This window comes from Eschscholzia californica, unplaced genomic scaffold, assembly GCF_041429995.1.
Source record: "Eschscholzia californica isolate CP2 unplaced genomic scaffold, dmEscCali1.0.p SCAF_3, whole genome shotgun sequence".
NCBI lineage: Eukaryota > Viridiplantae > Streptophyta > Magnoliopsida > Ranunculales > Papaveraceae > Eschscholzia > Eschscholzia californica.
In genome coordinates this window covers 51,331,896-51,353,777 of record NW_028238420.1, presented here as the reverse complement: position 1 = coordinate 51,353,777, position 21,882 = coordinate 51,331,896, and the positions used below count along the sequence as shown (strand labels likewise).

General features: G+C 34.7%; 3 protein-coding genes across 3 annotated transcripts; 2 read left to right on the top strand and 1 right to left on the bottom strand.

Moving 5' to 3' along the window:
* Positions 1 to 1,469: 1,469 nt before the first annotated feature.
* Positions 1,470 to 7,288, top strand: LOC147551567 (uncharacterized). Its single transcript, XM_086665105.1, has 13 exons — positions 1,470 to 1,916; positions 2,063 to 2,147; positions 2,370 to 2,476; positions 2,744 to 2,812; positions 2,916 to 2,970; positions 3,103 to 3,150; positions 3,245 to 3,402; positions 4,100 to 4,338; positions 4,662 to 4,752; positions 5,159 to 5,284; positions 5,692 to 5,845; positions 6,507 to 6,601; positions 6,934 to 7,288. Exons 1-13 carry the CDS (start codon positions 1,734 to 1,736, stop codon positions 7,114 to 7,116), a joined length of 1,593 nt encoding a protein of 530 aa, XP_086521231.1. The 5' UTR covers positions 1,470 to 1,733; the 3' UTR covers positions 7,117 to 7,288.
* Positions 7,289 to 9,367: 2,079 nt separating this feature from the next.
* Positions 9,368 to 15,044, top strand: LOC147551566 (V-type proton ATPase subunit B2-like). Its single transcript, XM_086665107.1, has 15 exons — positions 9,368 to 9,554; positions 10,005 to 10,072; positions 10,865 to 10,920; positions 11,057 to 11,155; positions 11,587 to 11,646; positions 11,785 to 11,896; positions 12,018 to 12,226; positions 12,346 to 12,474; positions 12,667 to 12,804; positions 12,914 to 13,064; positions 13,173 to 13,255; positions 13,586 to 13,633; positions 13,731 to 13,784; positions 13,868 to 13,951; positions 14,533 to 15,044. The coding sequence occupies exons 2-15, from the start codon at positions 10,021 to 10,023 to the stop codon at positions 14,716 to 14,718; spliced, it is 1,461 nt and encodes a 486-aa protein (XP_086521233.1). The 5' UTR covers positions 9,368 to 9,554; positions 10,005 to 10,020; the 3' UTR covers positions 14,719 to 15,044.
* Positions 15,045 to 18,163: 3,119 nt separating this feature from the next.
* LOC147551565 (NEP1-interacting protein 1-like) lies at positions 18,164 to 20,444 on the bottom strand. The gene is made up of 5 exons (XM_086665108.1): positions 19,928 to 20,444; positions 19,272 to 19,450; positions 19,061 to 19,144; positions 18,575 to 18,742; positions 18,164 to 18,476 (listed from the first exon to the last, which is right to left on the bottom strand). The coding sequence occupies exons 1-5, from the start codon at positions 20,088 to 20,090 to the stop codon at positions 18,354 to 18,356; spliced, it is 717 nt and encodes a 238-aa protein (XP_086521234.1). The 5' UTR covers positions 20,091 to 20,444; the 3' UTR covers positions 18,164 to 18,353.
* Between the last annotated feature and the right edge of the window lie 1,438 nt (positions 20,445 to 21,882).

The window sequence follows — 21,882 nt, the reverse complement described above, 5'->3', positions numbered from 1 at the left end:
ATCACAAGTAGCAGGAATTCAATAAATTGGTTGTCGTGGTCATTTTGGTTAAAAGACAAAATCCCAAAAGTAGGTAATGTTTTAGATTTGTGGTTATGGTAGTGGTTCTTACGTGCACGGATATACATCATTCAAATTAGTACTTCTATTCTTACTAGCCTTGAGCTTTTTAGATGTCATTATTTCAATCATAGTAATGTTTAGTCATGGTATTTATTACTCATTATTCAATCTTATAAAAGTTTTATCATTTCAACAAAAAAAAAATCTTATAAAAGTTCTTGTTTACAAACTACTACCTTCTAGACTTCTACTTATCCAATATCGAACCAATAATTGTGAGTATATCTAAACAGTCGGGGACGGAACTACAGCTAGGTCCAAAGGGGTCCAACCATAATTCATAAGGATTACAATATTAGTCCAAAGAATATGTAAAATTAGCAAGAAATTAAGTGTTGATGACTTTTTTGGTAGGACTGTATGCTTATAACCTAAGTGACTATGGTTCAATCCCGAGACAACATAAATTTTAAACTGTAAACTTAGTGTTAAGACTTCTCTTTTTCTTTTTTACTTTGGCCCTCTTGGTCTATAGTTCTGGTTTAGTCGTTGTATATAGCGGGTTTCATAAGTGAAAGGAGAGAGCTAAGTGACTTTTTAAATTTAGATTGTGAGCGGGGCGTAGGACAGTTGGAAGGTCGATATGTGCTCAACAACCTAGACTTTGGACCTTTAGGTAGGTGAAGGATAGAGAGCACTAGAGGAGTTCTATAGTAGACAAACTAAAAGACAAATTAAACCGTAAAATCTCGGACACTGAGATGGTGTTAGTCAAGAGGTTTCTACGTTAAGTTAGAAGATCCAGAAAACAGGGTAATACAAAGTAGAGGATGTTAAAGGTATCAGCGTGGTGTTCCTTCGGAGTATGACTCGACTCGTAAAGTAGTCGGAGCTTCAATTCTACAAGGTAGTTAGTCAAGGTAGCCTTCTGGTGTACGTCCAAAAGTCGAGTGATTGCAATAGAGCCTTGAGAGGAATATAACTTGAGGTGGACAATTCGTCTTCTGATGTATCTTTCCCCGTCTCTTCCTTTTCATCACCTCTCTCCTCAACTTTATCTTTCTTACCACCTCATCATCTTCACCGAAGGTCGTCGCCCGACCGTTTTTTCGACGACCTTCAAACTTAAATAAAAAAATGGTCGGTCAGCGACCTTCACGGTGAAGACGATGAAGTGGTGAAAAAGATGAAATGGAGGAGAGAGGTGATAAAATGGAAGAGAGAGGGAGAGATGAGGTAGCGTTTATGTTTTTAAACTTTTTTTTTGAAATTAACTCCATTTTGGCCCTCAAGAACAGTTCCGCCAAAAATTGAAATTTTTTGACATTTGTGACCAAATCGAACTGTCACATACTTATGGGATCCAAAACGGCAAATTAGTCACAAATTGGGTGTCACTTAAAAATGAGAGGATCTTTGTTTTGCCACTTGAAAGATAAAATCTTAATTAACATTTGAAACCAAAAATTTTTAGAATTTTTGTTCAGTGTCCCATAAAAGATGGGAAATTGAACTTGAGACCTCCGGCTTCCCGGTGCCCAACGGCTCCTGTGGTCGAGAATGTTGTTTAAGTTATCAATGTTTAGTGGTGAACTCTCTTTCTCTCTCTAAACGAGTGGAAGTATCAGCCAGAGAGAGAGAGAGAGAGAGAGGGAGAGAGGGAGGGGGAGATGTTGGGGGTTTGGAGAATCAGCAATTGTTTCCCATGCAAAATCGGGAATGGAGTTTTATGCCAAGCAAATGCTCTGCCTACCCATGGCGACGAACATAAGAACAAGAAGAAGAAGAAGAATGTGGTTGTTGTTGGTTCAGGTTGGGCTGGTCTAGGAGCTGCTCACCACCTCTCCAAACAGGTTCTTTCTCTCTTGGGGAACTTTCAAGAACCCACAATTCAATGACCAAAAAATGTCTGTCTGATTTTTGACTTGTTGATCACTAGTTTATTCAACTTCAATTTCTGATAGATTCCTTTTTCTTATTGTGGGGGGTTTGAATTTAGGGTCTTAATGTTACTCTCATTGAAGCTGATAGTTTCCCCAACTCAAAGAACACTTCTTCATGTTTTGATGACGTTGGAATTCATGGTAATCAAACACTCTAACTACTATAATCTTCACTTTTTAAGTTTTCTCTCAAAGGGGACGGGAGGGGAGGGGAGATTTAGGGTTAAAAATAGAGCCATTTAACTTTATCAAATACATACTGTAGTAAACCCCATCTGAGAGGAATTACCAATTCAAGTACAATTTGTTTTCTTTTAGTTAATCTTGCTTGTTTCAGTTCTCTGATTTCTTTCATGTATTTAGGTTTCTGGTATCCATATAAAAACATATTTTCTCTTGTTGATGAGCTTGGTATAACGCCTTTCACTAACTGGAAAAAATCAGCTTTATATTCATCAGAAGGATTGGAGGTAACTTACATTTTGTTCTGCTTTAGTTTAGAAGCCTGTTGATGATAATCTTTAGTTTCCAATTACAATTATATTATTATTCGACTAATTTAAGTATTATACGTCCAATCGTCTCAAAATCTCTTCAAATTAGGTTCTTAACCCATTTCATAGTTTCCTATTTGCCTATTATGTTATTTGAGGATCAAGGTCTGTTATTCCATTTTTGTGAAATTTGCTTGTAATGAGAAGTTAGAACTCTAACAAATCTCGGATACGGATTTGCAGGTTGAGTTTCCGATATTCCAAGATCTACCACAATTGCCTACACCTCTAGGGTCCCTCTTATATACTGAAGTATGTGCGGAAAACTTCCTTACACCATTTAGTTGATTTAGTAGGGACAGTTTTCTTTTCCTAGTTTTCATATTAGAAAGTAATTTTGATCCATTCCCTGTAGTACTTTCGCCTCCCATTAGTTGATCGACTTGTAGCACTGCCTATCATGGCTGCAGGTATGTCACCTATACTTTTCAAGATTACTTGCATGTGAATGATTTTAAGTATCATGTTTTTCTCGCTCAGTCTTTGTTTTATGTTTGCTTCCTTTGTGAGTTTAATTAAAAATTTAGTATTGGTTAATGCAGTAATTGATTTTGACAACACGGACACTTCCTGGACCAAATATGATTCAAGTAAGGATGTCGGCTTCATGCTTGACTGTTATGTTGCCAGAACAATTTTGATGTTGAAATTTCTGAAGTCTTATTGGGAGCTTTTGATTGTTAGTGACTGCCAGGGAGCTTTTCAAACAGTTTGGTTGCTCGGAAAGGCTCTATCAAGATGTTATATGCCCAATTCTTAAAGTGGGTTTGTTTACATCAGCTGAGAGATGCAGTGCTGCTGCAACATTGGGAATGCTCTACTACTTCGTTTTGGCACACCAGGTTCAGTGACTTCTATTCCTTCGCTCAAATCTTGCAGTCTCACTAGGTTGTTAGGGGCGAAAAGTGTGGCCGGTAGAGGATGGACAGATGCAGGATGGGCCCACATTGGTTTCCGATATGCGCTATGCATAATAGCATAGTCAATTAAATCAATAGGTAAATGACATACTAGTATCTCATAGGTATTAGTAGTCACTCAGAAATGAGCTAAATAAGAAAGATGGGGTGCTAGAATGGAAAACTAAACCTTTTACAGCCGTGAAGGAGACACATAATCGCTTCTGGTAGCATGTGAAGAGTAGCTCAATGAAGAAGATGTAAACAAAGTGTAAGAGCTTAAAATGGTTAGTATGTGGGTGCCTCTAGTAATTTGGAGTGCCCCTAGAATTTAACAGACAACTGTTAAAAGTCTTAGGCTTACTTAACAAACTTTTTTTTCTCTCTCTCTCTCTGTCTAAACACTGTAACTAGCTGAGATCCATGCTCATAAATGGAGCAGGACTCTTTCTAATAAAAGTCGATTTTGGATTTCTGGTTGTATGAAAGATTTCATTGTAGTTATCTTCTTGATTTTCAACAGCCTTCAACAAAGTATTTTTACTCTTACAATTACATAGTAATCTTCTCTTTTTGTTCCATGGGGTTGTTCACATGCCCAAATTGTTTATGATAATCGCTTGTTTGTGGGTCAGTGCAGAAAGATTTCGACGCTGTGTGGTGTCGGGGGACGATCAGGGAAAAAGTTTTTGGGCCATTACTGGATACAATAAAAGCTAATGGCTGTCAAGTTTTGGATGGAAGGGAAGTAACTGATTTCTCACTGAACGAGGAAACTGGGAGCATTACTGAAGTAGTATGTGGAGAAGAGAAGTATGAAGCTGATGCAATTATCCTGGCTGTTGGAATATCCGTCCTTCAGGATATTATCAAGAACAGGTACCTTTTACAATGAATTTACTTTTAGATTTCAAGTGGAGGTTAGAAAGTTGTATAAAAAAACCATCAGATTGCTGCCGTCACGAACCAATTCTACATTTATAAAGGAATCAAAATGATTTACCTCTGCCTAAATAATTGTCTTTTTTCTACGGGAACTGATTTGATATCGTCAAACACAATCTGCATAAACGATAATAAGATTCAGTTCAGTATACCACAATATGAGACCGATTTAGTTTTGATAGCTTTGTCTATTACTTCTGTTGCTAAAAAATTATGATATTCTGATTAAGAGTTACTGATATTTGGCTTCTGTTTAGTTCAGCATTGAGAACGAAGGAGGAGTTCTTGAAAGTCTTGAACTTGGATACCATAAGTGTCCTTACACTTAAGCTGTGGCTAGATAGAAAAGTACGAGTTATACGTTTCTTTTGTTATTTCTTTCCTAGTTGCCTGGGTAGTTTTTGCATCTATTTTTTCTATGTAACATGGACACAAATATTGCCATATGGGTACCAATGAAATGATACATTGGGCAGAAAACGGGGAAAAGGAGGATAAAGCCTAAATTATATTTCTGTATCTTATTCTTTTTACTTTTCGATCAACCTTTCTTACATTACACATGAAGATAAAACCTGTAGTGGTAAGATCTCACATTATAGTTAAGTTACATACAGATGGGCACACCTACAAGAGTATCCAAATGTTCAAAACTAGTATCCAATATACCAATGTAAATAGATTTTATTACATTGATGAAGGATGATTTCATCTTTTAATGATAGTTATTTGATACTCTTCAGTTTCTAAGCAGGTTAACATTCCAAAGGCAAGTAATATTTGTTACGGCATCGACGATTTAAGTTGGACTTTCTTTGATTTGAACACAATTCACGAAGAGTACAAAGATGAACCCGTAACAGTCTTAGAAGTTGATTTTGTGAGTTTCTGCCCATTCAATTCTGAAATAGAGTTCTAGACTTCTTGGTGGTGTTTTGTTTTCCTCCTTCTTTAAATCTGACACGTCTGAGTCGTATGCATCCAAAAATCAATCCAAATAAGCCTTTTCAATCAGACATCACAATAAAGGCAAGCAGTCCGAAATCTGACTTGAGTCAATACAGACCGTGAGTCAGATTTCAGACCTGACTTGGAAAAAACAAACAGGAGTTAGGATAGTCAGTTTTATCCGTTGCCCGAATCTGACTAATCTTACTCGTGTGACTCAAATGGACCCAAAATCAACCGAAATCTTCAGACCATCAAACAACACTACTTGGGAAAAAGACACTACCTTCATATTAATTTATGTTTTCTTTGTAAGACTCACTCAATTTATTGATGCAGTACGATGCCGACCAGTTAATGCCATTAGAAGAAGAGCAATTGGTTTCAAAAGTAATGTCATACTTATCAAAATCCATTAATGGCTTCGGTGATGCAGCTGTATCGAGGGTAGAAATTAAAAAATTTCCCAGATCCTTAACTCACTACTTTCCAGGTAACATATACTCACTATCTGAAGATTAGGCGCGTTAGTCATGGTCATGTTTAAAAAATTCAAATGCTCAGTTTCAACTTTGATGAATAGAGAGAATCTGTTTGCTTTGTTTATCCATAAGTATTCAAGTATTTTCAAAATGTCATCAGTTGGAACTTCTCGTTTTTTTTCTTTTACTGATAAATTTGGGAGGACAAAAGTTTAACCTTCCAAACATACGTGGTTTTGTCGTATTATTGTCATGTCATAACATTACCAGGCCTGCACATTTTAGGCGCCATCGATGCCGTCAAGCATCAGAAGACATTAGTTATTTTATTGAAACCCTTATGCCCTGGTTTTAGCCGAAATTTGAAATATACTAAACCTTAACTATCTTCTGGTTATATCATGAAAGTACCTAGTTTTCGATTGTCTTCCATTGTTTACACATAAAATTAAGCAATATAGATATTCCAAGTAGAAAATAAACGCAAAGCATCCAAGTGTTTGCAAGTTCCTACCATGTGCGACTTCCTTATCGAAGTTGAGAAAAATGATTTAGATTTCAGAATGAAATCCCTACAGGTTAAGTGGTTTTTGATTAGTATTATCCGTAAGTAGTCACATTTATTTTATATTTTTGGTCAAAGATTACCAACTTTAGATTCTTCATGTTTAGGCTCATACAAGTACATGATGCGTGGGTCTACTACATTTGCGAACATGTTCATGGCAGGAGACTGGATAATAAATCGACATGGATCGTGGTTGCAGGTAATGACTATTTAACTATTTGGAGTTGCTGCACAACCCATCTATTCAACACACTAGTTAGACAAGTCCAAATGTGAGCTGTTCGTTTTGAATGAGCGTTCAACACGAACATTATATATATGTGACTTGTCTAACTAGTGGCTTAAATTGATTTGTTGTTTAGCAGTTTCCAAACTGTTTTACGTTCTTCTCTCTCTCTCTATATGTGTGTGTGTGTGTGTGTGTATGCGCGCGTGCATGTGTGTGTCTGTGTGCATGTGTGTGTGTGTGTCATGTGTATACATATACATGTCACTTGAATAACGTATGCACGAAGTGGAAAATATTATCAGGAGAAGGCGTATGTAACGGGTCTTGAAGCTGCAAACAGCATAGTGGACTACCTTGGAGAGGGAAACTTTGCAAAGATAATTGCAGTTGAGGAAGACGAATATCATATTCAAGCTCTTCAAAGCTTCAACAGAAGCATTAACGAGGTTAAATCGCAGCTGCCCTTTTCAAATTACTTTTTATAGAACCATTCTCATTCGTCTGAAGTGTGTCAATTGTAAACGAAGTTAACGAGTACCATTATCACATTATTGTAGTCATGTATTCAAATGTCAACTTGTATATGAAAAACTAATGAGATATATCATTGGAAATACCCACTAAAATATTGAATGCAAAAGGGTTTACTCTTTGCAATAGGAAAAGTTCAGATGAATGCTAACCTGAACTATTTGTAAACTGCTAAAAGGTTAGAAAACATTTTAATAAGTAATAGTACATGGTGAATTATTTTATTTTTGGAATTAATGGAATCTGACATAGTTCAACAAAAAATAAAATGGCATCTGACATTGTGAAAGTAACTAATTGTGCACAAAATAAATTGAATAACATAAGTACTCTATTGATCTCTTTGAATGAGTATACTTAGGTGTTATGGGGCAAAGAAAATGACTTTTGCTTTTAGTAGAAGTACTTTTGTTTAACATAGGTTGAGATTCGCACCTTGCGTCTTCTAGACGCGTCTCTCGATCCATTCAAATGATCTAATGTGTAACCTGTTGTAGGATTCATTCACCGTCAGCAGCAAATAAACCATTTGACTTACAAATCGTTGTTGGTTTCTAGCTAAATGCTACGATTCCAGAAGTGACTAAATTTATGGTGTGTTTGGTTGCAGGATTCCTATCAAAAGTGGGATTTGGTAGGAATTATGAATCCTCTATTTGGCTATCAAGAATCCTAGGACTCTTGAATTTTAAGAATTCCTAATTCTAAAATTTGTATTGGACCAAAATCCCACCTACCCCCTAGGATTTGCTAGGATTTTGGATTAATAAACTTAAATTTCAAATTTAAACTCAACAAAAAAAACATTTCCTTTTACAAAATAATTATTTTAAAAATATTTTTTTTTTTTCAAAAATCATTTTTTCCCAAAAACCCTTTTTTTCCCGAAAATCTTTTTTTTTCTCAAAATCCGATTTTTCCGACAATCGTTTTTTATAAAGAAGTGTTTAAAAAATTCAAATAATAATAAATCATAGGATTCTTATGAGTTGCCAAAAAAAAAAAAAAATATTAATTGGATTTATGAATCCGTGGAATCATGAATCCCAAAGACTCATGAATCCACAGATTCATAATTCCGTCATCTAAACACACCATTCATAATTCCGTCATCCAAACACACCATTAATGATTTTCTTCTATCAATCAATCATTCTAATAATTTGTTCGCATTGTCATCTTGATCAGATGAGATCTCCTTCAGTTTAACTTCTCTAACTACCTACCATCCAAAAGATGAAGGAAAACTAAAAAATAAGGTTAATTCTGAAATGGCCCCATATAATAGGATGAGGGTATAACCCGTGCCCGTCGGGCACGACCAGTCCTATCAAATGTGTCACGTGAGGTTGACTTTAAGATAATTGGGGTGCCTACAACAATAATATGGGTGCCTTTAAGTCTTCCAAAAGAAAAATGAGATCTTTGAAAAGATGTCCTTTCTTATAATCTTAATCCTTGTATGAATTTTAATTAAATCTGAACCCTCAAACTTTGAGAAATTAAATCTCAACCATTAGAGACGAACATAGGGGAACAAATCTTGGTCATTGGGAGGGGGGAAGATGCCCTCCTCCCTTATTATATAGATCAATTTAATCAGTTGGCTCACAATTTTGTCCAACATTTTTACTTACCTTCTTTTAATTAACTTTATTTAGAAAATAAAAAACCAAATCTTCTTTTTCGGTTATACGTCACCTTTTTCTTTCTCTCTATTCTTCTTCCCCTCCCTTAAATCTTCATCTCCCTTCAGTCTTATTATCTCTCCTCCTTTTCTCACTATTTTTAAGGTTAAAGTTAGATGAATTTCGGATCAATCCCAAGATGGAGGTTTCGATCCGAAATTTGGAGCCATGGGATTTTGTATTGGAAACCCATTTGAGATTGGTCTGAAACCCCATGGGTTCTCAGAATACATTGAGATGGGATTTGACTAAAACCTTGTCAAATCCCACGTCATACTTCGTCTAAAACCTCTTAAGTATCAGATTGAAACTCCAACTGCGGTTAGTCTGATACCTATTAAACCTAAAAGATCAACTTTTAATGAGAGAAAGAAGAGAGAAAAGAAAGAGATTACTAAGAAGAAGATGAGTATTTAGAGAAGAAAACAGTCAAGGGTATAATAGGAAAAGAAGGTTTGAATTTTTCATTTCCTCAATAAAATTAGTATATAGGGCCTAGGGGGGGTTAAACGGAATTGTTGGACACAGTTGAGGACCAAAATGCTACATTTGAGCATGAACCCCATTTAGATGAAATAATTTAAACCTAAATAATCACGCAGCTAGACAGAGAGTTCTCCATCATCATCAGATCTCTCTCTCTCTCTCTCTCTCTCTCTCTCTCTCTGTGTTTCGCTCTGTATCACTCTGACCGACCGATCAAAGTAAGTAAACTTTTCATTCAAAGATCATTCCCATCTTTTTCTATAATCCATGAATCTTTAATATGCAAATTTGGATTAACTAGGAATAATTGAATTAGATCAATTAGACTAGATTTGTCCGCTATACTGAATAATTGAATTTCATTATATAGGGGTTTCTGGGTGAGAAATCAAGTCATAGGCTAGTATTTAAATCATGTACACTTCATTGACGGATTCGATTCTTTGTATATCCATATTCTGTATTTTGAGTTGGGATAATTAATGGATTTGAACAAAGTAAAATGGGAATTCTGAATCTCACTTGGACAAGAAAGCTTAAAAACTACATTGTTTAGTTTGAATCTATTTTGATGTCGTTTATATGTTGTTACAAGTTAGTGTCATTGTTAATAGTTCGGACAAGTGGGTTTTTTATATATTAAAGTTTTCTGTTTGGAATTTCCTTAGATTATCTGCTTGAAAGATGGGTGTTTTACAAAATGACTTGGAGGAAGGATCTCTGGAGATTGGAATGGGTAAGTTATTCTTAACTCTTCGTGGGATCCGAAAACTTCGCTATAATCAGAGGCGGAGCCAGGAATTGGTTAAGGCACGGGCTGAAAATTGAAACTAAAAAAAAAATATAATTTCATTACGAATAGGACATAATTTTTTAACTCTTGTTTGTAAAAAATCGAACTACTTTATAAAAAATCGAACTCTTGCCTTTAAACTTACGTATCTACTTTATAAAAAATCGAACTGCTTATAATAGTAGATTTTACTTTCACTAGCGAGAAGATTAAAAAGTCGACTCTTCAATCACTAAATAATATTCGAAGCATTAAGAGTTATATCACAAAGATAGAACAAAATTATGTACATAAAATTTATAGGTATGATTATTAAGAATTGTAGTGTAAAAAAAAAGGAAAAAGTTGAAGATGTTTGTGAGAACCGGTTAAATAGAAAACTGCAAACAACTTTTCTGGCAGAAAAGGTTATGCCTCGCCTAACCAAACATCACCTTGCTTTAGAATTTAATTGTAAAAAGTGTAAGGAGCAAGTTTGGAACTCCAGACCACCTGGTGCCAAAAACCTTTAGCCTCCCAGCTTTTGCCACTTAGCTGTTTAAGCTTTAATGAATGGAGACAGTACCTGTAAATTTTATCAAGTACACCCGGGCTGCAGCCCGGCGGAGCCCACTAGTGGCTCCGCCTCTGGCTATAATCTACTGATTTAGAAGTTAACTACATATCTGACCTCTCTCCTTGTTGCAATTTATAGATTGTTCATCCGAAAGTAATCCTTTTCTATGTGAATTGCAGAATACCGAACTGTTTCTGGGGTTGCAGGTCCACTTGTTATCCTAGAGAAAGTCAAGGTAGCATTTTACTCTTTTTTTTGTTTTGTTGGTCTTATTGCTCATTTTGTTTGCCGTCCGATTCACTTGTTATTTAGCATAGAATCGTGGTGTGCGTGATTATTAGTAATTTAATTCTACTCGTAAATTGTTTCAGGGTCCTAAATACCAGGAGATTGTTAATATTCGTTTGGGAGATGGAACCACTCGACGAGGTCAAGTTCTAGAAGTTGATGGAGAGAAAGCTGTAGTTCAGGTTGGCTGTTCATCTTACATCATCATTTCTCCCTCGTATTGAAGGGTCTTAAAGTATTCTGTGTTATTTTCAATTGTTGTCCGTTCACATGTTTGGCCTCTCTTTAGTTCAACTTGGTAGCTCTTTTCGTCATTTACTTGCATCTATAACTTTTCATTTTGTAGACCTAGTTGCTGAGGGAAAACTCCTATAATGTTCTTGCAGTGATGGACCCTTTTCGGTTATAAGGACTCTCAATTTTCCATTTGTTCTTGCCTAAAACGGGCATTTCCTGTGAAAGATATTATTGCCACCCCTCATTTACAACTATGTATTTCTGTATCCAAATGATTGTGTTAGAAATATCAACTGATAGTTATTTCCATGTTATTTTTGGCCCGTTAAAGTTTCAACAGTTATAGATTTTATTGATTTGGTATGGCTTTTGCTAGGTTTTTGAAGGGACATCAGGTATTGACAACAAATACACAACCGTTCAATTCACTGGAGAGGTATAGAACCTCTTACTTTTCTTGATTCTTCCTACTTTTCTTGTGTTTCATTGGTAAGAAATAGAATAAGATAAGACTGCTACAACTTCCTTCCCGCCTTTCAGGGTTTCTCATTATCCTCAAATTTGAGTTTTGTAGGTTCTAAAAACTCCTGTGTCGTTAGACATGCTCGGACGGATTTTCAATGGGTCAGGGAAACCAATTGATAATGGACCTCCTATTCTACCCGAAGCTTACTTGGATATTTCTGGTGAGTCATTTGAAGAGTCTTCCTCACCATTTACTATTCTTTTCTTTTAAGACGTTGTAATTATAAATATTTTGATTATCTCTCCATCTTTTAAGATCTTTTTGTTTTTTTCCTTTTTCAGGAAGTTCTATCAATCCTAGTGAGAGAACGTACCCGGAGGAAATGATTCAAACAGGAATTTCAACAATTGATGTCATGAACTCCATTGCCCGGGGACAAAAAATTCCTCTTTTCTCTGCCGCTGGTCTTCCACATAATGAAATCGCTGCTCAAATCTGTCGTCAGGCCGGTCTTGTAAAACGACTGGAAAAGACCGAAAACCTCTTGGAGGTTAGGCGTGTTGATAATTCTTCAAAACCAAGGACATTGTTTTGTGTTGTTAATATTTCCATATTGGTACTTTATGATAGTCAAAATCATGTTAGATCACTGAATTTTGTTACTTACAGGATGGGGAAGAGGACAACTTTGCCATTGTCTTTGCAGCTATGGGTGTAAATATGGAGACAGCACAATTTTTCAAACGTGATTTTGAGGAAAATGGGTCAATGGAGAGAGTTACCCTGTTTCTTAACCTGGTAAGTTTACTCGATTAAGCTTCCCTGAAGTCTCATTAAGTGGTTCTTCTAATATGTTTTTTTTGTTTTTCATTATGTTTTTCTATCACATTTTATACCATTTACATGTAAAATGTGTTTTTTTCTACTCTAGGATCTCGGGAAGAAATGAAGTGATCCCTTTACTTACAATTTTATTACGCCCTTTCACAGGCAAATGACCCCACTATTGAACGCATTATTACTCCTCGAATTGCTCTCACTACTGCAGAATATTTGGCTTATGAATGTGGCAAGCACGTTCTTGTTATTCTAACAGATATGAGCTCTTATGCTGATGCACTTCGTGAGGTAATAAACTCGTGATTCCTTACTATTTGTGTTTTGGAAATGAAAATATTCCTTATATATTCGAATAATCATATATTTGTATGAAGATAAACCCTCTAGTGCACTTCAGGTATCAGCTGCACGAGAGGAAGTACCAGGTAGACGTGGATATCCTGGATATATGTACACAGATCTTGCCACAATTTATGAGCGTGCTGGGCGTATTGAAGGACGGAAGGGCTCAATCACACAGATTCCAATCTTAACTATGCCCAACGATGGTACTTCAACAATCAGATCTCTAAACCCGGTCTCCTGGTTTTGTCGTGATTCTTGTTTTTAGGGTCATAAGAGCACCTAATTCATTTTTCCTTTTTGAATTTGGCTAGATATCACACATCCGACTCCTGATCTTACGGGTTATATTACTGAGGGGCAGATATACATAGATAGGCAGCTCCACAATCGACAGGTAAATTCACTTACTCTAGTGCTTCCTTCATCTTATAGAGAGTTCTCGAGTTAAATGCAAGGAATTAAATTTCGAAATATTTCGGCCGAAATGACCGAAATAATTTCATTTCCATGCCAATCGTAATTTCCACCTAAACCAAAATTTAATTAGTTTCTCTTGAGTCTAGACTACCTGATCGAGGAATTAAATTTCAAAACATTTCGGCCGAAAATGACCGAAATATTTCCATTTCCATGCCGACGGAATATCCACTAAAACCGAAATATCAATCCTTGGTTAAATATGAAATGTAACTTGAACTCTGAGCGATCCTGTTTTATTCAACAGATATATCCGCCAATCAATGTCCTCCCGTCGCTCTCACGACTGATGAAGGTAGGATTGTTATATTAGATGAAACATCATTTTTTGCGTGATGTTAATGAAAGTAAATTCTGATTTAATGAAGTTGTACTATTTTTATTGGATGTAGAGTGCTATTGGAGAGGGTATGACTCGCCGAGACCATTCTGATGTTTCCAACCAGGTAAGTGATGATATATTGTATGCCTAGTTTACTGCATCTTGTTGATGAGGATTTTTACTAATATCTTGATCTGATTGCTTCAGCTATATGCAAATTATGCAATTGGAAAGGATGTGCAGGCAATGAAAGCTGTGGTCGGAGAAGAAGCACTTTCCTCAGAAGACCTGGTATGTATTTTCCTCGACCAATTTTTATATGTGATGCAACACTGCACCGATTGACCCTGATTTAAGCACCACCCTGGCTCACCCAACCCTGTGCTACATGGGAGAAGGTTTTTCTTGTATGAACTTGCTCGTAGGGCCTGGACAGCCTCCGAACCTCACCAGCCTCGACACATATTATTAAGCTTGAGCTCCCACTTATCTGCCAGTTTCCAGATGCTTCCCCAAGTGATGTGGGATAGCCCAAGTCTGAAATTCTTATGCAATCTGGAACTGCATGCAAATGCGCTCGAGCCTTCGACTAACAAGTAGTTTACCCATTTTCTTATTGAAGTGGACATGAACAGTCACTAGGATCGCGAGTTAAACATTCTGAGTTCCTATCAATCTCTTGTCGTGTTCCCTTCTGATAGAAACATGCTACAATTGTTAAATAAGTGGTGTAAAAACAGTCTACTCCCACTCTCCAAATACACAAGGCACAGATGCAAAATTTTAATAACCAAGTATAGCTTTTACTTATTCATATATATTAACCATTAAACCATTACCTGATAATGCAATTCATTTGGAAAAAAAAACAGCTATATCTTGAGTTCTTGGACAAATTCGAGAGGAAATTCGTGGCACAAGGAGCATATGACACCAGAAATATATTCCAGTCGCTTGATCTGGCATGGACTCTGCTACGTATTTTCCCCCGTGAGCTTCTCCACCGTATCCCAGCAAAGACCTTGGACGCATTCTACAGTCGCGACGCCTCTACCTAAGTTTGAAGGAAATCCAAGCCTGTGTTTTCTGTGTAGTTCCAATTAGATTCTGGTTTTCTTTTTCGGCCTCTTTTGTTGTTCTTCTTATGTAATTTTTGTATCTTGAGTGAATAAATGGGAGGGCTCGTGTCAATCAAAACCCTAATCCCCCTAGTCATCAGAGCTTTATTTAGGTAATTAACTTCACTATTCTTTAAAATACTTCAGCTTCTCTCTTAATGAGTTAATGGTAATGACTGTAATAGCTTTTTAAATCTAGAATCGAAGCAACAATTTGGCTGTTTTTTGTTATTTTTTTAACAAAGCTCGTTTCTTTTAATTTTAAATTAGGCTTTTGGTTCAATGGTGTCGTTTGCCCCTAAATCTTTTCCTATGCAAATGGATGGACTTCAGACTACTTAGAGCAGTTTCAGTGGGACAACCAAATTCTAAAACCTGGAGTGTAACATAGGATATCAGAATTTTTGTTAAAAAATCATCTCCAATAGACACTGATATTCAATGAGAGATGTGAAAATAGTTAATGTAGTTACTATCATGAAAATACTTTAAATTTGTCTCCAAGGTGTCTCTGAGTTCCAACTAATCACTAGGACTGGAGGTTTAAATTGATAGAAGTTCTAATTTTTTAATTATATTTTGAGTCCATGGGTATATAGACCAAAATTAATTTGATAATAGGTCTATAGACCATTCTTCTTAGATTATGGATTTTTGGTCCTTTTACAAGAAGGGTATAAAGTATGGCTAATTTGTTGGGTAATACCAAATGTATCCCAAATAAAAAAACCCCGGGTTTTTTGAATTTACGAGGGTTTTAGGAAACTTTCCCAAAACCCGTGGGAGTGATTTGTGGGGGATCTTTATTCAGCCGAAACAGATTGGATACCAATCTTCATAAAGACACTTTCTCTCTCTAAACCTACTTCATTTGGGATTTCAATCGGTTTAATGTACCTTGATTTTAGGATAAATTTAGGAAAAAACGGTTAGATTCTCACGAAAATTTCTCTCTCTTCTATAATCTGTTTAGAAACAAAATCTAAACTTTCCCAAATCAATTTTCTCTCTCTTCTTTACAGATTTAATATGGAGATTTATTAGCCAAAAATATGGAGATTTATTAGAAAAAAAAAAGATAGAAACAAATCATAATTTCTCTCTCCTCTAAACAGATTTGGAAATCAAATTTTCTCTTTCCATCTGAATCAATTTAGGATCAATTTAGCGTGATTTGGGGGTTAATATACAAAACATATATATCACTTTCTCTCACTTAACTTTCAGTTTTGGAAATAGTATATTTTTCTGGGAACATTAAAGCAGCATTTGTTTTCGTTTTTACTCATACATAAATACAAATCGAATACAAATTATGAAACAAATACGTAAATTATGTATTATTCATGACGAATAAACCATCATTAGTCAAGTATACAACGTAATTTATCAAATGTATTTGGGTCTTGTTCAGTAAATTACACATACTTTCTATTACATAACACATAATTTCTTTTACATTACACATCGTTTACATTCTGTTACCAAAAAATCGTTTACACTATATTGTCGAAGAGCATATGTAGTCTTGAGCAGGACAAACAACATTTACACTATATTGTCGAAGAGCATATCCAAATGATTTTGCACCACCAGGAAACAAATGACCAACTTCAGTAGCAAATTCCATAAGTAACAACAAAACTGCAAAAAGAAAACATATACATTTGTTAACAAAACAAACAATTTACTAGAAACGACATGTATAATGGAATAAATTATGCATACTGTTTGTTAAACTTCATAATGTGTTAGAAGACAAACATAACGTTAGTTCGAATCACAAGGTCACTGTTATGTGAAAAAATATGTATAATGTGCAATAAATTACATATAATTTGTGGAACATTTATTGTACTATAAACGGCAACTGTTTTGTGAAAAAAGTACGCGTAAAGTACATGTACTTTATATCCAGAGAAAACAATGAATCTGAATATACCGCAAATCTGAGTCCGTCAGTGAAGATGAATCTGATCTGAAAAAAACTTCAGTAATGATTAAACGAAAATCTTAAGATACATACCACGAAAATTGAAAGATATAGAACATACCTAGATTCAATAAAACATTAAATATGATATAAAGATCAAAGATTTCATTATTGATATTAAAATTTTAGAGAGAGAGAGAAGTTTAGACTTCCATTTAAGATCTATCAAAGATGGAAATATATATTATGAGAAAGATCTACAATTGAATCGGTTTTTCAGAAATAATACATAACAATTTGATACAGTTTAAAAAATTAATTATTAGATCTTAAAAATGAATCTAAATACAAAACAGTAATATCAAATACATGAAAACAAAAACGAAATCTTACAAATGAATGTTCTCATTATGATTTTAGCAAAAATAATTACCTTCAAGAATTGATCTTCGATAAGTTTAATGGAGATGAATGTAGAGTTCTGATGTTAATAGTGGTTAAACAACTAGGTTAATGTTCTTGAAAATGAGATATACTATATTACGGTTACATATTAGATTTGTTAATATTTCTTTCATTATAATTCTGATTGGAGAGAGAAAGATGGAGACAATTAAGGAAATGATATATACATGATTATTTTGGCAAAAACGGTTACAAAATATATGGAAAGGTTATAATAGGTATTAATAAGGATTAAATATTATAGAGATTTGATATTTCTCTCGAGATGAATACAAATGGACTAGATCTCTTTTATGATGATTAATTTGGTTTTTAAATCCTTTTTAGGATTATAGAGGATTAAATCTCCTATTAGGACCCTATTTTTGGTCTATAGACTCAAAAATTATTATATTTTTTGTATTAAATTTAGGTGTGACTTGTATATTGAATAAAGTTATTTTAAAAATCTTCATTTGAGACAAAAAGATATTTAGAGTGTTTTTATTTTGTCACTGAAAAATGAGAATTTTATTCCAACGGAAAAAAAAAAAAGATGAGAATCTCAATTAATACTTTATACAAGAATATTTTTGAGTAGTTTTTTATTGTCCCACTAGGGATGTTGTGTTAGGATGGTCTTTTGGGCCCAACTTGTCATAGTGGTGGAAGTTATAGTACTATTTTAAATTTGACTTGAGAGGACGCCATTAACACTCTTGAGACAGACTTTAAACTTACCCTTATTATATATTCATAATACGTCGTGGAATGATTATTCGAGTCTCACGCCAAAAAAATATCATGAAGATTTTCACAATATTTTATCAAATGTTGTAGCTTAAAAAAATCTAGTATGGGCATAGGTGGCCATAGGAATGGGCATTTTATCACTATAGTGGGAGGTATTTATGGACATTTAATGGAGAATTGTGATGATTCAATGCCGATAGAAAAAAGAAATTCTATTTCCAACACTTGATAAATTTATAGGAAAAGATGCGAGGATTAAAAGCTAATATCAAATGGGATTATTACTATTAACAAATGAAAGAAGAAGAAAACACAGGAAGTGAACTCGAATTCTTTATACATAATGAACAATAGGATTACAACCATTACATGTTATACCTAAAAACTACAAACACAAAGTGGGTTGGGGTGGAAAAATGAAATAACCTCAAGAAAATAGGAGAATTTAGAGATCTCTTCTGCAAAGTGGGCAAGAACCTTGTTTCATAAGCCACTTATCGATACAATGAAGATGAAACATATGGTGACAATACGGCAAGCTTCTAGCGGTCTCCCCGAGTTGAAGATCCTGAGAAGAGAACAAAGATTCAAATTCAAATTATAAGTTCCGTTATTATTTTGTTAATTTCTAAAGAGAAGTTGGTTATCAGAGAATGAATGTATAACCTGAAGACACACTGAACAACAGATCTTTTCACCAGATGTATCGATACTGTTCTTTCTTGTGATTTTGATCTTTGGGATCTTCTCAACTAAATCTCCTGAAAGCCCTTTTAATCCACCTGTTTCGAAAATGTCAAAAACATCTTCGAAGCTTGTTTCGATGGCACCCATCTAATACACAAAAGAATCAATTCAAATCATAATCGGTTTCTTCCCAAAGAAAATTCATAATCAATTGATCCTAACATTTTCTTTCTAAACCCATGATTCAACGAGCACGTGTTCAAACATCATAGAACTAATATACAGTAGATTTTCATAAGATATGCTAGAATGCTCCCATATGCAGTTGTATAACTTGAAGATCTACTACTATTAGCTCGAGCTAAGAAAATCATGATTCATGGTTTAATGTCGAGCTCAAAAAATCATTTTCATTTTCTTTTTCATTGCTATTGCTAAACTTGAAATAATCTAATTTCTGAATACCTGACTTTGAACAGCAGTAAGCATAGCTGGACCAATTCTTTCCCTGACTAGTCGTCCACTTAGAAGGCTAGCAATAACATCAATCTGTATGAATCAAATTACTACATAAGATTAAATACCCACGAAGCAATTTCACAAATGTATCAAGTTTCAAGATTGAATTCTACAATTCATGGACAAATGAAAAGAAAAAGAAACTAAATTTACATACCAAGTAGAGAAGACATCCGATTCCTGTATCATCAGATTGCCAGAGTAGACGAGAAGATTCAAAGACTTCAAGTGAGAAAACAGCTCCTGAAATTGATCCAATCGCAGCTCCTCGAAAAAACCCACTTTCAGTTTCTTGACCTATCAAAGCTCCTGTCATGGCTCCTAACAAAGAACCAACTGCAAAAACCCAAACACCCCCATCAAAGATAATAATGCAAAGTTGAAGAATACCAATTTTTTTTTTTCAAGACTGCAATTAAAATTCATCATAACCCAAAACTAGACTATTACTATAGATGTGTAAAACAATTGAACTAAATGATAATGTATAATACAAAGAGATCTCAGGAAACCCTAATTGAGTAAAATATGAGACAGAATGACAAAATTTAAGGATATCCCAGACAAAATTGTAAGTTTCATTGTGGTTGCAAAATCCCAAATGAGAAAATATTAGAAATTAAAAGGCATAGTCGAAAGTACATATTAGAACAGATAAATTCTAACCTAGATTTCTGGCAAGTTTTCTAATGTTTCCTCCAATTTTAACAAACAAGCATCATCTCTCAAAAATGAAACCCTTTTCTACCCTAATCATAAATAAAACAAGAATGAACAAATGAAATTAAAGAATCAAGGAAAAGAGAAACTAACCCAATGCAAAGAAGAAGGTGAAAATTGCAGAGAAAATATGGCCAAAAACAGCTGAAAGCATTGAACAACAAATATCTTTAACTCTTTCAACCCAATTCCCAAAAGAAGAAGAAAAGGAAGAAGAAGAAGAAGAACGAAATGGGTAGGTATGAAGCTCCATCATAGGTCGAAAAATGAAAAGATCAAAGGTTGGTATTTAATGTTTTAGATTAGAGAATTGGGTATTCGATACAGACAAGAAATATAAATGGAGAAAGATATTGAGCTTAATCGTTACGAATACCCATAAAACTAGGTTTCTATTTTTCTCTCTCGGACAGGGAAGATGATGATGGAGATCAAAAGTTATGAATTCCGATTGACACGAGAAAATGATAGACTCTCTTCTAAGGTTATCTCCTCAATAGCAAGACCTTTTCATTCTTTTCTTTTCCTTTTTCTTTCTTTTATTCATTCCTCAAAATTTTTCTTTTTTTTTTTTATTCTAATTTATTGTATAGATATTTTTTTTTGGTTTATAGGTCACCGTTTGCTGCTGTTATTTAAAAAGGTAGATAGGTCACATGTTTGGTCAAGTATTACCAACAACTCTTACCTCTCTTCTTGGAAAATATGCCGTCCTAAACAAAATTGGGTTGATCAAGTGGTTCATAAAATTCTCCAAAAAGAGAAGTGGTTCATAAATTATTCAAAGAATTTTTTTCATATGGATCGAGATCTCGATAGATCAAAAGACTCTAAATGTACCGTTCGTCTGAGTTGAATTGGGTTGATCAAGTGGTTCGTAACAATTACTATAAACATTTCAGTAAACCATTTAGCGACGCGTAGAGATGGCTTGTAAGCTTTAGTATAGATCAAGAAGCTAAAGTGATAAAGACTTCCACAAACATCATTTGGGGAAACCCAGACCCTAGATTAGAAAGAGAGAGGAAGAGAGAAGAAGATAAATAAACTAAATTTTTTTTTTTAAGTTTGAAGACTGCCAGAAAATTTTGCCCAGTCAACGACCTTCGCCAGATAAGAAAGTGAGGTGGAGAAAGAGATATGAGATAGAGGTGAAATGTGATGAAGTAGAGGAAATAAGAGAAGATGAGTTGGCGTTTAATGTTTTTATAATTTTACAACCAATTTTATTTTTCCCCCAAGGGTAGTTCCGGAAAAAAAGTTAAACACATTTATGGGGGCTAAAATGGCGAGTTTGTCACAAATTGGGGTCATAACAGTAACAAAAACTCAACTAGTCTAATGTGTCAAATATGAATTGAAATTCTCTTTCCTAGGTGACAAAATACTTCTCCAATGCAACACTAAAAAAACTTAACATTTACTTTAAATTTATTCTTGTTTTTATTTTAATATATAAAATGATAATGTGGCGCAATTGAGATACAACAATAAACATTGAGATACTCAAAAGAAAATTTAACAATTGACTTTTCTTTTGAGTATCTTAACATTTATTGTTGCTACATCATATTAAGATTCAACTTAAGTGTTGCATTGGAGAATGTTTTTTGTTGCAAACTCAAGTAATCCTAGGTGTCAGTTTGAGTTTTTCAAAGTTAAGTTTTGCATTGGAGATGCTCACAAAAAGAGTGTCTCACTTTAGAGTCTCTATATTAATTAATGTTCCACCTCATAGTGTCAAATACAATGTCCCATTGGAGAAGGTTTTTGAAAGGCCAGCGCTTTGGGGAAAGCTAAATAGTTTCCAGGGTGTGAAATTTTAAAGGGAATATGTAGAATTTTAGAGATTTTCCGGGGAAATTAAAAAAAAACACTCCACCTCACCTCAATCTTATCTCCACCTCACCTCACTCTATCTCCACTTCACCTCACTCTATCTCCACCTCACCTCACCTCTTTGTCTTCTCCGATTTGGTCGCCGGCCGGAAAATTTTCCGGCCGGCGACCATGAAGAAAAAAAAAAAAAATCACTCACTCTCTCTCTC

Coding starts and splice junctions, on each gene's coding strand:
- LOC147551567 (XM_086665105.1), top strand. CDS start 1,734: ATGTTGGGGGTTTGGAGAATCAGCAATTGTTTCCCATGCAAAATCGGG. Junction 3,151..3,244: donor CTGGACCAAATATGATTCAA/GTAAGGATGTCG, acceptor TTTGATTGTTAG/TGACTGCCAGGGAGCTTTTC. Junction 4,753..5,158: donor AGCTGTGGCTAGATAGAAAA/GTACGAGTTATA, acceptor GTTTCTAAGCAG/GTTAACATTCCAAAGGCAAG.
- LOC147551566 (XM_086665107.1), top strand. CDS start 10,021: ATGGGTGTTTTACAAAATGACTTGGAGGAAGGATCTCTGGAGATTGGA. Junction 12,475..12,666: donor TTACCCTGTTTCTTAACCTG/GTAAGTTTACTC, acceptor GCCCTTTCACAG/GCAAATGACCCCACTATTGA. Junction 13,634..13,730: donor CGCTCTCACGACTGATGAAG/GTAGGATTGTTA, acceptor TATTGGATGTAG/AGTGCTATTGGAGAGGGTAT.
- LOC147551565 (XM_086665108.1), bottom strand. CDS start 20,090: ATGATGGAGCTTCATACCTACCCATTTCGTTCTTCTTCTTCTTCTTCC. Junction 19,451..19,927: donor CACCTTCTTCTTTGCATTGG/GTTAGTTTCTCT, acceptor GGGTTTTTGCAG/TTGGTTCTTTGTTAGGAGCC. Junction 18,743..19,060: donor TTACTGCTGTTCAAAGTCAG/GTATTCAGAAAT, acceptor TTTGTGTATTAG/ATGGGTGCCATCGAAACAAG.